Source organism: Fukomys damarensis, unplaced genomic scaffold (assembly GCF_012274545.1).
Source record: "Fukomys damarensis isolate Sample0158 unplaced genomic scaffold, DMR_v1.0_HiC HiC_scaffold_3, whole genome shotgun sequence".
NCBI classification, from domain to species: Eukaryota; Metazoa; Chordata; class Mammalia; order Rodentia; family Bathyergidae; genus Fukomys; species Fukomys damarensis.
In genome coordinates, this window is record NW_022900915.1 from 36654868 (window position 1) to 36673442 (window position 18575).

Below are 18575 nucleotides of genomic sequence, written 5' to 3' on the forward strand. Positions count from 1 at the left end.
CTTCTCGTAAGTCACCCCAGCACTCTGAGTAAAGACCAGAAGCAATGAAGTCCCCGTGCACCGCACGGATGAGTCTCCCCTGACTCGGTGGTGGCTGTGTGCCTGCAGGACATCGCTTCCCCGCGCCTGACCTCTGGGCACAGGCCGCTCCACCCTTTGGCTGCACCTCATCTCATGCTAGTCCTTGCCTCCAACTCCTGCCCAACTTGGATTTGTCAACTCAAGGGTTCTTCCTTAGAAGCTTTCTGAGTAACCCCTCAAATCAGGTCAAGTCCTCTCCAATTCATTCCTCTATGGTGGTTATGTGTTGACAGCGAGAATCTTCTTTTGGTGCGTGTGCTTGTGTGTGTGAGACTTCTCCAGAACAGGGACCTGTGATTTTTTTGGTTTAACCTTTACCCCAAAGCTACCTGTATAGCCGTAACTGGGGTATAAAAACATCTGTTAACTAATAAGAGAGAGAGGAGACGGGAAGATAAGTTCATATGTCCTTGTAGTCTTGATTATATTCACTCTTCCTCTTCTATTTAAAGAATTCAGTCACTACCCAATAATCTCTGTCAGGTCATTAACCAGAATAAAACACATGATCCTCATAGTCATGGCTCCAATCTAATAGCTTTAATAAAATACTGATGCATTCAAGATAAGAAAGTCCTTGAACATTATTTGATACATAATTTCAGCTTTCAGGGGACCTATAATAAGCTATTCTAAATAATTACCTACAGTCTTTTCACACTTCTAAAACCTCAAGTCAGAGAAACAAAAGGAACAAAGAAGCCTCACAATGGGTCCCTTAATAAACCTCTAGCAAAACTCTTCAGAAATTCTTTCAGAACCTATGCCTATTTTTAAAAAATCTTTAATGATATTCTGTATCTCTAATTAATGGCCCATCTGGGCAGCCCACTTCATCCTGAAAAACATTCATTAGACAACTACTCTGAATAAAATAAGGGACTCAAGTAGACACAGTCCACTTGAAACCTTGACGTGTAAGAGCAGCAAAATTTTAAAGGCACAAAAAGACAAGGAGAAAAAAACTAAACAGATTCATGATGAAAGGCACACACTGTGACAGAGAAAGTCGGTAAAGTTATACAGCACAGAACGGTGTCCCACTGAACGCCCTGCATGGGGCTGTGGATGAGGTACAGCAGCTCCTTACAGAGGCGATGAGCAGCACAGAGCGCAGGACGGGTAGCAGGGAAGCCGGTGCTGAAGTGGGAAAGCTGTGGACAGCCCAGGTGGCAGCAAGGGCCTGAGGGGACAAGTACAAACTCAGGCTGAGGGCAGAGTAGGAAAAGTGGAAATGAAATGCAATAAGATTTTTTAAAGTTTTATTAAAAATTAGAGGCAAATAACCTGTGATTCCTGGTCAGGGCTGAGGTGACCCAAGGTGACAGCACTTAGATCCACAGTGTTGAGCAGAGAAAGCAGCTGTCTAGGACCTGAAAGAAAAGCTCTGAAACAGACCCTTGCATTTGTACAAAGTCCTCCCGTCTTCTCAGTACATTTTAACTTTGAATGCTTTAACTTTCGTGAGTTCAACTACTGCACACGAGTGTCTCCAAACCCAGACCTCTTCCTGATTTCCTCTGACCACCTGCAGGTGCTTTTACATCACCTCAAACTAAAGGCACCAAGAACCTGGCTCATCACAATTCCCACCAGAGGCCTTTCCCCTGGATCCTGATTTCCATGCTCTTCTCTTCTCAGGTGCAAGGTATGATGATGCTGGCTCACCACACTGCAGTCACCGAGTACTGCTGAGCCTCCTTTTCAAAATCTCTTGACTATAAGAATCTTTACTGCAAACTTCTCACTCCAGCTCAGCCATCTTCCACTATTACCTGTGCAGGTTATGTCACCCATGATGCTTTATACACCAAAGCTCCATAAAGGATGGCTTTGATCTCACTGCTCTTTGAAATATCACTAAGTAACTTCAGAGTGTGGTCTAGGAGCCCTTAGGAGTCCTTGAGACCCTTGTACAGAGTCAGTGAGGTGAAAACTTATTTTCAAAATAATAAGATGGTGCTTGACTGCTTCATTCTCACTCCTTGTGGGTCTCTAGTCAAACTCCCAGAGGTTCTGACAGATGATACTGCAATGGGCTAGAAGCAGGTGCAGACAGCAGACCCAGACGTAGAAAGACAAATGCCATCCGCTCAGGTGCACTTATTCATGCTGAGTCTCCTTTCTCAGAAACGTGTAAAACCAGAAGTGTTTCAAGTTTCAGAGTTTTTACAGACTTGGGCGTATACAAATATACCTGTGAAATGCTTTGGGGGTGGGGCCCAAACCTAACCACAAAATTTATTTGTGATTTATATAGGTATTATGAATGCAACCCAAAGGTAGATTTTTTTTATACAATGTTTTTAATAATCTTGTCTTTAAAGCTTTATAGTGTAGAATTTTTCATTCCTGCCACCATGTCAATGTTCAAGAAATTTCAGCTAGGGTCGAGGATTCAGTGGTGCCATGCCTGCCTGGCAAGGGCAAGGTCCTGAGTTTGATTCCCGTAACGTAACAAAAAAAAAAACGAAGGAGAAGGAGAAGAAGAAGTAGTAATAGTTTCAGCTTTTAGAGCATTTCAAACTTCAGATTTTCATCCCAGAAATGCCCGACCTGCATGCAGACTAGAGCGCTGCAGGCCTACAGACAGGAAGCAGAATGGTGGCCACCCAGGGCCTGAAAGGGGTGGAAGGGTTTCAGCCAAAGGCACAGACTTCAGCTCCGGGTAAGTTCGGGGTCTCACAGACAGCATGGTGACAACCAGGAGTAGTACGGTAACTTGCAGTTTGCTAAGAGAATAAGAAGTAAGTCGGTGTCCTGACAGAGAAGGGCAAGTGTGCAAAGTGATGAAAAGGTCAACACCTTGATCAAGGCAGGCGCTTCCAAAGCTGTACGTATATCAGACATGTATATCACGCTGCACACCTTACGTGCATATGAGATTTGACAGTCACACTTAAATACAGCTGGGAAAAGTAAGCCAAAGAGTTGATCTGAAAAAAGAGATGATCCAGATATCACCTATTAAAACAGCCATTGAAGAGTTTCTTGTATTTTTTTAAATGCTACTCTTCTGACAAATTATATTGCTTTAGGAAATATAAGAGTTTTCTTAACTAACTTGTGCTACTGATATCATGCATATGTTATCATTTAAAAATAAATTGATGTACGTATTTTAAAGTTTCCCTATTCTAATATCATAAATATCAATGGATATAATCCACGCAAAAGTTTTCTGAGGTCCTCAATCAATGAAGAGTGAAAAGTTCCTAAGACCTAAGGCTTGAAAAGAGCTGGACCCAAAGCACAGGCCAGGCAGGGACCTTCCGGGGACTAGGAGTAGGTGTCCCACACTCCCACCAAGTCCTCTACCGCCACACAGCCACCTGCTAGCAGTGCCCTCAAGGCCACAGACCCTTCTGCCGCCTCCCCATGTGCTCGTGCCTTTCCCTGCCACAGTATTCCCTGCCAACCCACCCAGACAGCCCGGACCCGCCACACCTACCCCGATTCCACCCTCCTGGATCGATGGGTCCTATTGGTTCTCTGCCTCAAGTTGGCGTCTTAACATTCGTCTTGCTTCTCTGACCAGACTGTCAGACTGTACAGGCAAGGAATTCTCCCCTGTTGTCATAACAGTGGCTTCCATCTCCTGTCAGAGGAGTCACTGGCTGCTGCTTCCTTCATGCAGACGTGTCACGCGGCATTCTCTGAGCGGGTCCGTGATGCAGGCAAATTCACCTGTGTGGCCCTCGGCCTTGGACGCCAGGTTCCTCTGGGCACCCGGACAGGAGGCCCACTAACCACTGACCATGTCCCCTGCATACTGCTGAGGCAGCCTGCCCAAGTCACCACGCCAGCTGGCCCACCAGGCGACTCCTGCCGAGCTGGAAATAACCCACAGCACCCTGACCGCAGAGACGCTAGCAGCCTGGGGAACAGACTCACATCTGAAACCTCAGCGACGAGAAATACTGCTTAGGTCTCCAGAGAGTGGATTAAGTACGGAGACGAGGAAGAGGGATTCCAGCCTCTGACGGAGGCTTGAGGAGACAGAGCAAGGACAGCAAAGCCCTCACAGTCATTTCCTGAGTCCTCAAAAATCCCTCAATCTAGGTATCTGCTCTGTCCTTATACAGATTTTTGTATTTTAAAAATATATATTTATAACACATTATTCTCTAAACAAAAGAAATATACTCTCTACTCTTCATTGATATTCTCCTCCGTCCTTTAGTCATTTTATTACTCTCAAGCACCACACATTTGAAAAGCATGAATCCTTTTGTCTTACAGGACTTCTGGGAGGATTTTAGCCAAGTTTCATTTTATACCTTCTGGGAAAGCGACACTTTGTCAAACTCAATGAGACTAAAAATCGCTGTGGCTTTCCATGCCTTCTTTTGAGTTGGTTAGCAGTTGAAAAGTTCTTACCTATTCCCGACGCTGGTGTGAAGGAATGGATTCTGTTCACAGGGGCAAAATCCAGGGACTGGAAAAACCTGAATGAAGGCTGCCCTGTCTCCCAGACGAAAATCTCAACGGAGTTCTGATTGCCTACAACAGTGGAATAAATCAACTTCAGATGAAAGCCACAGAAATAGGATGACAAAATTACACAGTACGACTCTCATAAAATATTAAATTTAATTTAAACAAGTTTCCTCAAAATCTAGTTCATTTCACCAAACTACAACCTAATAAGAAACACTTCAGAAGTCTTAGCATTTACACTACACTAAGTGCACACATGGCACTTTTAAAAAATAAGACAGATGAACTGTTTTATTCCTTAGGATTGCTGCGATTTCATCTACGAAAGTTTCAGTAAGCAGAAGAAAGCACACACATTCAGGAAGTATTTTGCGACAGTCTTATCAGAAGTTGCTCAAGATTATTTATTAACACTACGTATCCATGGCATTTCAAGTATATCTGTGTAAAAAGCTGCATGTTTATACTTCACACAGATGTCCCCCCTTACCTAACCACTTCCAGTTTTATCTCAATATAACTTCAAAACGGTGGTTCAGAACACCACAGCATTACAGACATGTTGTAATTTTTTCCAAAATCAATTTATAACTGCTAGTTAATATCCACTCATCAAGAAATAGTCTACAGGGCTGGGGATTTAGCTCAGTGGCACCACACCTGACTCACAAGTGCAAGGTCCTGAGTTCAATCCCCAATACCACAAAAAAAAAAGAAACAGTCTATGGATTATCTAAAAAGTTATTATCACAAGATTATTTTTGTATAAAACACGAGTGCTAGGTGACTTTTATAATAATTATAAATGCACTAGAAACATGGTATCTTCTTACCTAGAGAGATATTTTTGGCAACAATTAAGTAAACATCATTGCCCGAAGACAAAGCCTCAAGTTGTGTAGTCCCGTTGACAGGCAGCTCTTGAGATGTAGCAAAGCCACCTTCGGACCATCGGAGCACAAAGGTGGCATCCGCCTGGGAAAGGGCCAGGAACACAGAGCCGCCCTGGGGGAACACAGCCGCGGCCAGCACCTGGCGCACAGAGAGCTTCTGATATGGCGTGAAGCTGCCTCCCGTCCACCTGAAGACCTGGGGAATGGGCAAACAGACTGCATGGCTGCCAGCCTCAGTCCCGCGAGAACCCAGCCCATGTCATGGGCTTGCTCTCTTTCATTTGGTCAGGAGGATACCCTCGTATAGGGGAAAATACCAAATTCACCATTTCCTCCTTTTCAGTTGTGTATGTGTGTGTGTGCACGTGTGTGCATGTGTAATGAAAGAAACAAGTAATTTTTAAATCACTATCAAATATACATCCGGGCAGAGGAAAGGGAAAGCCAAAAACAGGAGAGAATTAAATCAAACATGAAAGATTTATAACCAGACCCAAACTTTCTGACGTGGTAGTCATTACCAGAAGCTCAAGCAAGCAATGAACAGAGAATCACCCAAATGATTTCATCTTCCTGGAGGCAACACACACAAGACTTCAGGTGGGTGTGCATACATTTAAAATTTAAAGAAAATTCCCAATCTACCTGGTTTCTCTTACAACTGGTCACTGTCACAAAGACTTAGTCAACACCTAGGACCTTTGAAACGAGCACTAAGGTAGCAGCCATGGAGGCAGTGGCCTCTTCATTTAGTGATCTCCTTTGGTCAAATTATCACTATTCGTGGATGACAGGACCATCTACATAGAAAACCCAAAAACTTCTGCAAAAGACTTCTAGAAGTAATAACAAAATTCAGGGGCCGGAGATTTAGCTCAGTGGTGCTGCCTGCCTCACAAGGGCAAGGTCCTGAGTGATCACCAGTTCAAAAAAAAAAAAAATTACAAATTTCAGTAGCATAGCAGGATATAAAATCAATACACAAAAGTCAATAGTGTTCCTGTACACTAATAATGAACTCAATAACAAATTAAGAAAACAATAACATTCTCAATAGAATCAAGAAAAATTAAATACTTGGGAATGAACCTAACTAAGGAAAGACCTCTACAATGAAAACTGTAGTACTCTGACAAAGAGGACATCAGAAAATGAAAAGACATCCTCTGTCCCTAGATAGCAAAACTAGACACTCAAAACAGCCATACTTCCAAAACTGTCGTATAATTCGATGCAATCCCAATCAAAAAACCAATGGCATTCCTCAGAGAACTATAGAAAATTCTAAGATTTCCCAGTTAGAAAGGAGAGGATGACACATGCTGTATGAGAGAGAGGAGGACAATCTGTGTGACCCCAAGAGATCCCATAAAACTGAGGATGTGCCCCTGCCACATGCTGAAGAGAAGCAATGTCAGGTAATGACAGACACAGGCTCGCCCTGCTGCCACTGAGAACCTCAGGAAGGAAAGACAGAAGACCAACTGCGGAGGGGAGAAAAGAAGCAGAAACGCCAAGAGGGTGAGATCAGGGAAGGGATTTATTTTAAACTGTGCAATTCTCAACCACTTATGCTGATGCAGGGGAAACTCCAGGACCCTTAGCAAGGCCAGAGGGGCAAACGGAAAAGGGCAGACATCCACGGAAGGACGTGTCCCCCATCGCAGCAGGAGGGAGCACAAGACTAGGTTGCAAGTGGGATTTTTAATTTGGCGCTGGGCAAAGAGCAATCTCCCCTGTGGTAGCTTCATTTCAGCAAGTCTTCAGCTGAAAAGGAGCAGATATGAAACGTGTACAGAAGTCCAAGTGATGAAAACTATCCACAAGCATTGTGAGGATTAGAAGATGCAGTGAGTTTACAAGAGAAATATGGGACTTCTGGGGTGATGGTGGGTGCTCATATGGCAATGCTAATCACGAATTGGTGGTGATCCCATCTGGCCAGTTGTGTGATTCCCCCACACACACAATTTTCCACATCAATTATATTCTAATTAAATATTCATGTTTATTATTACATTTGTTCTGACTCTTGAAGAAAGCATAAATATTCATAGCTCTGTTGTTTAAAAATCAACTGTAACCAATCAATATTTACATTCTCCTTTACTATTTTCTGCAATCATATTAGGGTTCTCTTTTATATAAAATCTACAGACCATATCTGATAGATTTCAATTATAGTATTTTTAAAAAGGAAAAAACTTCATTTTAAAAGAATCAAACCTGAGTTAATTCGGAATCATTTCTTTGACTTGCAACAATTAAATAATCTTGATTGTCTGAAGTAAAATGTTTTACTTGGGAACTTTCTGAAATAGTAATTGTTTGAACCTGCAAGGAAGAGTGGGAATAAAAGTGTAAAGCAGATTTTAACTAAGAAAGGCAATGCATACAGTAACAGTATAAAATGTTTAAAGTTCAAGACTTGGAGAATTATTCGATCTGAAGATACCCATACATGTCACTTCAATAAAAACAAAAATACCCCAGAATTAAGACTCTTTGCTACAATGTGTGCCAATTTGCAAAAAAGTCCTTTGCCACATAACATAAAACATAAACTATCTTCCATTTTGATTAATCTTACAAAACAGAATTTTTAAGTAAGGCAATCTATTGGGGAAAAATGAGGAGTTTTTTACCAAGAATAATCTGAATCCAGATGTTAATGTATACACACTATTAGCAGAAGGCTTTTCTCCATTTCTTTCTTTATGAGTGATCACGAAGTAGGGGGAAAGACCAATTTGAAAGGCCTCACACATTTTAGGATTTTCTATATTTACATCCTAGAAAATGAGGGATAATAATAGTAATTCATGCTATATCCAAAATTGACCAATATATTTTATTTTGTGTACTATAAAAAATGATGCTTACCTCAAGTGGAAGAAAAATCCCTTGCCATCGATATAGAGTAAATGATGATTTTCTTAACATTATACCATGTACTGAATCTTCCAAAGTGAAGAAACACCAGCCAGAAGCTGACTCGTTCAAAAAACTTTGAACTGTGGAAAAGACAACATCCATTCCTCCTGAAAATATAAATCACAACTTACCATTATATAGCCACTGCCAAACCTTAGCTACTAGAAAACCTGAAAACAGTAACTAAAAATAACATTAAAACCCGAGAGATGTATTCATCTTTTGCTCTGTATCCATAAAGACTTTTCCAAGGTATGCTTAAAAGTAAATAAATACTAACTGAATAACTTACAGGGAAATCTGTTGAACATGCTTTTACCAGCTTTCACAAAGATGATAAAAATACAAATGAGAAGTTTTAAACAAAAAAATACCCCCTTACAGAAATATGTCAAATGTTAGACTTTTACAACTTATTAATATTCTGAAACCATGTCCACTCGGAGATTTCTCGTTTTACATTTTATATGCTTTTAAGAATGCCAGTACAGATGCACATGCTTCAAATGGTTTTTTGAGATTTAATTCAAATTGTTTATAACTTGCACATATCCTAAAATTTTGTGGTACAAAAAGAAAGAAAATCCCTCTGCAATGAAGAGCACTAACTATAACAAGTTTCTACGGTCTATTATTATGACTATTTTCCAAAGGAAGTATGTTCTTTTCAAATTCCGGCTAATGGCATGGATGAGGTGCAACAAGAACAAACATCAAGGCTGAAGCAGGCCCCTGATAAATGGCAGGCATACTTAAGAGCACCATTTCAAGAAGGCATAATGTCAATGTGTGTGCATATCCACCAGCGATTTCCTTCCCTCAGTTCCCATTTTGCCTCCTTCTGAATTACATCCACAGGTTTTTCGTTTTTTCAGGACCTTGTGTTTGCAAGGCAGGCACAGTATCCTTGAGCTAAATCCCCAGCTGTTCCACAGCTTTTTCAGTAAGTCTTGAATGACCCTGATGTAGGGACAGATCCTTATCCACTGTAATTCAATTAGATAGTGAATGAAGATTAAATAACCACTGGCATTTGAGAACCTCTGTTCTCACAAGAATTTCCAAAAAGCACATCAGAGCCCAGGGAACAATGAGAGAACTGAGTTAGAAACTATAATCTTCTTGCCTTCTAGGCATCCACACTACTATTCATTACCCCTCCCTTCTAAATATTCATTCTTGCTCTATCTACTAGGCTTTTTCTACCAGCATTCAAACATGCTTGCTTGGATCTCTCCAAACTAAACAAACAAAAACCCCTCTTAACCCTACACCGCACCACTACCTTCTCTAGATCCCACCTTCCCAGCCAAACCTCTTTAAATAGTCACACGGTTCCTTCAACTCCTCTCAAGGTGTTACTCAGTACCCATCCCGCTATACCAAGGGCTCATGCTACGGACACTAATGCTTTCTATACGACTCACAGGGATGGTTATATTTTTGCGTCTTCATCTTATTAGACTTCTTGCCAGCAGATGGCATAGTTTCTCTCTTCTTCCATTTTTATACATCTTTATGCTGATATCTGCAATCCTGGATTCTCCTGGGTTTCTCAATAGTCTTCCCAATGCCTCTGCGAGGTCATTAGGCTACTTGGCTCTTTAATTTGAGCCTTCTCCAAGCTCAAATAGGTCCTCATCTCTTCTCAATAGATGATAGATGGCTTCTCTTTTCCCATGATTAAAAATGCAATATGCACAGTAAAGATTCCCACATTCATCTTCCAGAGAGGACCTCCCTTTGAATCTAGAGCAACGTCTTCTCAAAAATGATTAAAACTCAACATGGTTCCCCTTTTCAAATTCCTTTCCTCTGTGAATAGGTTGACCCTCTAACCAACAGCCCAAGCTGGAAACCTAGCAGTCAGCTTGCCATCTCCCTCACTCACTTCACACCCAACCCATCACCTGTCTGAGCTACCATCATCTGCTGCCGTTTTTGTTATCTCCCTGGATCCTCTCCTCTCCTCCATACCAATCGATTCCTTGAGTGGCACTATAACAATATCAAAATGCAAACCTGATTATACCGTACCACCCGCCTCCATTCCTAAGCCACTCAAAGGCATAGTGTGGAAAAGTTCAGTCTTAACCTTCGGATAAATTCATACAGATTTTTCAAGCTCTTTATGAAGATCTGGTTTCCTGTAGCTCTGCAAACTCAAAACTCTCCCTCATCTCCATGTTGGTGTCCACTCAAGCTCTTCACTTATGATGTCTTCTCCTACCTCAGTCTCTTATCCCAACCTCTTACCAGTCTCATCTCCAGGTTCCTCCGACCCGGTGCTCTGCATGATAACCCCCACTCGGCATCCCCCTGCCCTCAGCACTTGTACTTCCCCCTTTAAAACATTTATTGTAGTTTGAACAACACATTGCCTTTTACTGATTTATTTTCTGGCAGCTGCTAAACTGTAAGATCCATGAACTTTGTACCATGCTTAGCACATGACAGGCACTCAATAAATATTCCTGGATGCAATAATAGGATTAGATATCTGTTCTCTACTTTCAATGAATTTGCAAGGCACAGTCCACGAAAATCATACAAATCTTACAATGCAGTATTTCTTAGTTATGGAATTTTGCTCATGTAAGAAACAAAACGTACTCATGCCAAAGGCTGTTTCAGATACTGTTTCCCACTGCACACTCACAGCTAATTCAACATCGTTAGTACGCGATACATTTAAGTATACAGTCTTGTTGGCTTCTTCTGTGTTAATAGAGGTGGCCCTAAAGAGAGAGAAAAATGGATTGTGGAAAGCAGAAAAAAGGATAATTTATACATTTAAAAATATACACCACATACTTGATACGTTACTAAATTTATGCAACTTAAGTAACATCCACAAATTTTATATACTGAGGAGACTAGATTCTAGGAATAAAAAATCATTCATTTATGGAGTTTTTCCAAAAAGTCAAAATGCAGTACCCTCATACTCTATTCCTAAGAAAATATTGAGAATCAGTAACTTCATATTATACATTCTAAAAATAACAACCACCAAAAAAAAATCCCACCTTTTCTAAATTTCTTCATACTTAAATCTGAAACTTCTGACCAAGGGAAAATGGAGTCAGGAAGTTCTTTGTATTTTAATAAATATTTATCTCTTAAAGTATGTTTAAGATATAAAATATAAATATATGTAGCTCCCAGAGGAAATTTTAGAAGTACAGTCATGTTAATATGTGTGAACAGCCATTCATTTGGTCTGAGCAATTAAGTGCATGTCATATTTATCGATTTTATTATTTTTAAAAACACAAAATAACACAGGCCTTTACTTGAAAGCCTGAGAATATGCAAATCCTAATAACATCATCATACCAGACTTGTTTGCCTTTGGATGCTCCCTGTTATAAGAGAGAAATTATAGCCTCTCTAAAACTGTCTTCCAGAGGTCATTTTAAAAGGGCCTTTCTCAAATAATCAGACATTTCTTATGTCAAAAAACATTCCCTGCTTGTTTCCCAAAGTGATAATCTCCTTACAGACAAACTATACCTATTTTCAACAGCAGAGATACTGAATAGCCCCAGAGGGGCCTGGTTTTGCAAAACCGTTATCAGGGTTTGAATGTGCGACCCCAGTCTAGCACCTCCAGTTGGGTTAAACAAGGTGCAAACAAAATGCTCATCCATTTCTGGTTCTGTGTCTAATATGGCAGATATGTGTAGGGCCTGAAAACAAAATCAAAAGATACAGTTAGTAGAATACAGTTTGCAACACACACACACAGAGGTAGAGAGAGAGAGAGAGCGCACGTGCATACATGAGCAAGCACAGGGACTTTATTAAACATTCTGACCAGAAAATAACATGCTGAGAAATACCACCTTTATCACTGTAATAATGATCCCCATGATCCCCATGTGATAGCTATAACTGTTTCAAGGTACTAGTATGCAGACTTTCAAAAGGATATACTGCAACAAAGTATCTAAAATAAATATTTTAAGCATTTTAAAATTACACTCATTAAAAGATAAATCGCATCTTCATTTTCACTAACTTTTTATGCTACCCCAACTTTATAACTTTATTCATCCCATTCTAAGCTAGGAGGCACCACTCAAGTGTAGCGACAGCGACACCAGGAACCATTCAGAAACCATGCAGATCTTCACCAGCAGGAGACTGGATCGGCAAAGTGGGGTCTCTCCACTGTAGCACTACTCAGTAACAACAGAGGAAGACACCTCTCACGTGTACAATCATTCTGAGTGAAAGTCAACCACAAAAGAGTAGATACCACATGATTCCATTCATACAGAGCCCACGAACCAGCAAAATGAGTCTAACTATAAACGTTAGAGAGCAATTTCTTCTGGAAGGGGCAAGGGGCGAGAGGGGGCGCTTCTGGGTGAGGGACCAGTCAAATATCTCAATCTGAGTGGTTACACATACGCATGTATCTTTCAAGTCGTGCATATACACATTAAGATTTCTATTATTATATTTCAAGATAAAAATGTGGAAAAAAGCAGTTATGTGGGTTAAAATTTAATCCAATTTGCCCTAACATCTAATCTGCCTAATGAACAGAAAAGGCTTTCTTCACCCTATGAAAAAGTAACAAGAAAAAATCAATACAAATAATTTAAAATTTAAAAGATTTAAAAATAAAAAAATGTGAACCCAGAAAAAGAATGACAAACTCAAACTTCAAACGTGAATTTTACATCATTTCAGGATTTAAGTGTGCCTTTGAACAATTAAAGGTTTTACAAATTTCCAAGAACATAAAAATAGCGGAGCATAAAAGGAAATGAGGAAAATTATTTAACTAGGTAAAGTGTTTTAGATGAAAGAGCTATGTATATTTCTTTGTAGTTACATTTTAGACAGCCAGCGTGAGAAAATGTCTCAGGCTAGTATAACTATCTTAAGTTTAAACTGTGTTTTTAAAAAAAGTTTAGTAACAGGTAAGGAAAGTAAAATATATAGATAAATAGATTCAGACCATAAACCTCTGTAAGATCACATTCACAATTCAACTCCAACTCAGCATTTTTTTCTTCAATACACTATTTCTATTCTCCAACAATCTAAAATGAGCAGTTACATTTTTGTTCAACTAAACTGTGGCCAAAAGGAGTGGCTGAGCGGGACTTGGGGATTTCTTTTTTAAAGTTTACGTTAAGGCACAATATAAAGGGAATTACGCCATTTACATGGGCTTGGAATTTAAACCAGCTCTGCGTAGTCGCTGTTGTTTCTCCATCCCTTACTCTATGAAGAGCGACGTCTCCAGCCACACTTCACAGGACTAGGCAGCACTGCTGCGCTGGTCACGCAGTCATCTCAGGTCTTTACCTAAACCCTGAACCGGGAACGTTTTCTTTTCCTCTGAGGACCCAGGGTACACCTTTAGAGAAGCCTTCTGTACTGTGAAAGATAACCTTCCATTCTCAGCAAAGACCCACACTGCACCTTGAATCCAACTCCTTCCTCTAAAACAACGTAGCCCCGGGAAGGGGTCAGGTCCTGGGACTCCGCTGAGGAGTTGGCCTCGGTCACGACGAACTGCACGGTCACCGTCCCGAACAGCCCGTGTGCCGGCGCCCGGACCACGTAGAGCACCGCCTCGCTATCCTGCGCGGAGGCGGCCGCTGGCTCCCTCAGGAAGAGGTGCTCGCTGCTGTTGAAGGACAGGACTCCGGGGCCATCGTCGTTAGCAAGGATGGTGACCAGGGCTGTGAGAGCAAAGCAGAGATGAGCGGAGAGAACAAGCTCTGAATGCGGAGAGGGGAGCGTCTGTTTCTTTGGGCATGAGGCCTATTCGTTACCTAAGGTCATTATTTTAAGTAAGTTAGAGGAAAATTGTTTAAAGCATTTAAAATTCCATATTCCCTCATGTAATGAAAATAGCCTGCAATCTTGGACGAGGAGGCAGGTTTATCAAGCTAGTAGAATGACATCTCTCAGGAGTCACTAGCGATACCACATTTAACGCTCAAAGAGCAAAAACGAAACAACACACACAGGAGTCTCTCCTCCCCGCTCAGGCAGCAGTCCAGGAAACAGGTACAAAGAATGGAAAGCAAGGGCTGAACTGTCACTATTTTCGAAATGAAATGTTTGTCTACTAAGAAAATGCACAAGAAAAAAATGATTATGAATCAAAAACATAGGCTTAGCAATCTCCAAAAATCAAGAGCTTTCTATTTTTACAATCATTAATAAAAATATTAGTAACGCAACAACTTACTAATTTTTGCATCCATATATTTAGTTTATACACTTGTCGCAGTAACTCAGCGAGGTAGATTGTACCATTGTTCCCATCTCACAGGACCGCGGCGGGCGCGGGCGCACACGCGTCCTCTCGGGCACACACGGCGGTTCCCGCTTGCCCCATGCTCGCTCTCTGCACCCAAGGCCAGCGCTGACCCCTGAGCGTGAGGCCAGCACTGCTGCACATGCTGGGCCCGGCCTCCCAAGAGTGGCCCTCATTCTGACGGGCAGGACCCAGCAGCCTCCCCCTCAGGAAGGGGACGTCCGAGCTTCGTCCAGCTGAGTCACAGGACATGGGCAGGACCGAGAGCTGCCCGGGCTGCACCTCATCTCCCAACAGCTTCGGACCAAGAAAACACACTGAAACCCAGTGCGTATTGGTGTTTCATTCTCTCCATGACAGTAGGGCACTGATTTGTATCATTTAAGACAAAAATAAGGTTGGATCCTTGTCTCACATGCTACTAATGAACAAATTCCTTGCGTGTTAAATAACAAATGTAAATCAAAGTTATGATAAAGTAATTTTTCATAACTATTTTATTTCATTCTAATATTTTAATGTAGTAAAATATTTCCGATGGAAATAAATAGGATTTAACAAATTATTAGAAAATGTTTGATACCTTGAGTTTTTAAAATGCTTTTTAATAAAAGGCATCACAATAAACTTAAAAGATAAATGCCAGTCCAGGAGAAATATCTGTGATATGTTTACGCAATGAAAGATTGAATTTAGATACTAAGAATTTTCCTATAAAGTAATAGTAATACAAACCACAGGAAAGTACACAAGGGTCTTAAAACTCAGAATCATACAAAGAAAAAGTAACCAGAGTCAAACTCTCCGAGGAAAACATGCATGAGAATGTACACTATGACCACATATTTTTCACTCACTGGAATCGGTATAAAAGTTTAAAGACAAAAGCAGTTGCTGATCAGCACTGGGGCAGCAGCCCCAGGGGACCGGGGAGCAGATAGGACAGAGGCGGTGACCCTGTCCCCTACTCAGCACACCCCACACTTGTCCAGAGTCCTGACTGCCCTGCTTACAAAGGCTCTGGCACAAGCGCATTTACTAAAGCATCATCAAAGTCTGGAAACAATCACAAGGTCCATTCACAGGGTACTGTATAAGACCTATCTACTTTCAAAGCAATTATTATTTCTAAAATTTTTTTAAAAATAGAAAATCACAAGCCTAAAGTAAGCTCAACAGAATCCACTGACTTCCCTCATGGTGGTGGACAGTGACCTGTATAATCCCAAGCAGAATCATCTCAAGACTTTAGGAATCCCTGAATCTGAATGCCTTCTCTTTTCTGTTATGTGGAATGCAGAAAAATGATGCTGAACACCGTCTGTCTTGTAACCGTGATGTTGGCCTTGGGATAAAGCCAAAGGAGACAAAAGGGCCAGGAGACGAGAGAAACGGTGTCTGGAAGCATTGAGTCCTGGTCCTAGCTCATCTAAGGCTGTATGTCTCTGAACCCTCAGATTAAACCCATTTGAATTGAATTTGACATAGACAATTCTTAACTAGCACATTCTCACAATCCTGTACCTATAACTCTATGTTGTACAAGAAAATCATTTTATCTCAAACATATGCTCTGAACATGAAGCAACAGCCACACCTTTGAAAACAGGTTTCTGCAGTAAGAAATAATCCATTTATTTTATGAATACACCAATAAATGAGTAAATACAGTAATAAAGCTAAAAATTAATCTTTGTTTACTCAAAATTCTTTCATATTTCTCACTCCAAATCAAACTCAGAAAGGGCATTAAACTAGGAAGGAATACAAAGACTAGTTAACTTAAAATCCCTAAGAATGTTGACCACTGGCTGACCAGGAGGCTGGAGAGTCAGTCCCCACACATCGCCTGAAGGCCTGCAGGGTCCCACACCTGAGCACACCCCACCAACAAGCTACTCCCCCAGTCCTTTCAAGGGGCTTTTTAAAAGCCCTTCTAACCTGGCGCTCTGTATGTTCACACGGTTTCCTCCTTTATTTTCCTTTACCTTCTCTAAGTAGTCAGCACCTAATAAGCAGTGGAATAGGATGGGCTTAGTAACAACATCACCCCATTCCAAATGAAGAATTAGGGCTGCAATGGTCGCAGAGATCAAAACCCCGCCACTCTATGCGGAATACTGTGGTATAGGGAGACCCTGAGAGAAACACCTTCATCACTCCTTCTCCAGCTAAGGAGGAAACCAGAGCAGAACTCACATTCTGAAGGGAGATAACTGCAGATTAAATACAGCTGTAATATTAGAGGAAATACTTTAATATTATCTTTAGTATCAAACTACTTTTGCTTTTTAGCATAAACACATGTGTGCGTGCACACACACACACACACATACACACAAACAGGATAAAGCACCATTTCATTGCGACACAGAGATTCTGAAATGCTTATTACAATATCTTCCATTCTGATCTCTTGTCCCCATGCTACGGAAGCCAGCATGATGAAAGGGTTACAGATAAGAAATCATCAATTACCTATTGTATTTTTCCCCAGCTCCAGTCCAGGAGAAGGATTTGTTAATATGAGCTGAAATTTTTCATCCCCTTCTGGAATATCATCATCCAGAATCACAAAGTCTACATTTTTATACCTTTCTCCATCAGCAAAATGAAGAATCTGGCCAAAAAGGTAAAAGGAAACAGTTTTATACTTAAATATACTCTGAGGCTTTATAATAGCTGTAAATGTAAAGAATAAGCTACTTTATAAGAAATTCTTTTTAAAATTTTGCACAATACCCTTTTTATTTAAATGGACAATATTTTAAAAATTAAAAATTATGGAGAAAAAGAAAAAAGTCAAGAAGAGACAAAGTAAAATCTAAAAAATACTAAAGTTGTTTCAATAAGTTAAAAGAAAAATGAGTTAAAATTTTCAAGAAGCATAAGAAAAACTTTGAGGTCATTTTATGATATAAATTCTTTAATACAAAATACTGTGTTCTCTAGTATCAAATATTGTGATAAAATAGTTCACAAATCTTTTAGAATAGTACTAAAAATTCAAATTACATTATTTGCTAAAACAGTGAAACAAATGATTCTACCCTATGGAAATATGTTTTTCCAATTCACTGCGGAACAATTTATATAATATCTCATTAAGGTTAATTGATTTATGCAAGACCTAAGTCTTGATAATTCAGAAGAAAGAACAATGACAAAGTAATAAATAAAAGTCCCCTGTGATCACCACCGGTACCTACCACTGGGGAGAAGAGGTAATCCAGCCCCAGCTGGGCTTCCAAATTCTGTGCATACACGAACAAGGACACCTGTCCCAGAGCCTCTCGGCTCCTCTGGGTGGCCAAGGTCACACTTCCGTGGGATTCGCTTACTTCAAGCCTGTCGTAGAGCAAAGAGAGTGCATCAAACTTCCCCTTGGGAGATGGAAGCTCAGGAAAGGCCTCCGCACAGCCTTCGGCTTACCTGCTGCGCTGCCACTCGATTACACCTCGGGCACCATCGTTGGCATCAATAATAATTTGTGCGGTCAAGCCTTCTGTATCTGAAAAACACAGACACATACTTTAAAATGGATATAAATTTATTAACACAAATCTTACTTAAAATTCCCCTTTAAAGCACTGCTTGATACAGAACTTAGTCCCTTTGAGATTATATAATTTTTGATGTACAAAAATTGTTGATGTGACTCAAAAGATGTTTCTAGAAACTAAAGGCACAGATGCTTATAGTATCTGGAAAAGGACACTCTTGCTTATAAGAGCCACTGAGTTTTAAAAATTCAACCAACCAATAAGAATTAATAAGCAATGGAGCACATGGCTTTATTTCTATTATTTTAATTTTAAAAAGTTGACACCTTCATAATATCACCACTTCATAAGGCAGGGAAATGGGCACAGTCGGAAGGAGAAGGGCAAGAAAAAGAGGAAAAAGAAATGGAAAAAGGAAGGCAGGGAGTGATG

General features: G+C 40.5%; 1 protein-coding gene across 1 annotated transcript in view; it reads right to left on the bottom strand.

The window, feature by feature from the left end:
• The window catches only part of Adgrv1 (adhesion G protein-coupled receptor V1), a 405831-nt gene that overhangs the window by 296519 nt on the left and 90737 nt on the right, over positions 1–18575 (bottom strand). Inside the window, exons 40-50 of the mRNA XM_033767703.1 lie at positions 18073–18151; positions 17850–17988; positions 17119–17260; positions 13794–14056; positions 11865–12040; positions 10962–11086; positions 8298–8455; positions 8060–8206; positions 7641–7748; positions 5355–5610; positions 4462–4584 (exon numbers count right to left, since the gene is read on the bottom strand). Of these exons, the coding sequence (XP_033623594.1) occupies positions 4462–4584; positions 5355–5610; positions 7641–7748; positions 8060–8206; positions 8298–8455; positions 10962–11086; positions 11865–12040; positions 13794–14056; positions 17119–17260; positions 17850–17988; positions 18073–18151 (1716 nt within the window). The remainder of the gene's footprint in view (positions 1–4461; positions 4585–5354; positions 5611–7640; positions 7749–8059; positions 8207–8297; positions 8456–10961; positions 11087–11864; positions 12041–13793; positions 14057–17118; positions 17261–17849; positions 17989–18072; positions 18152–18575) is intronic.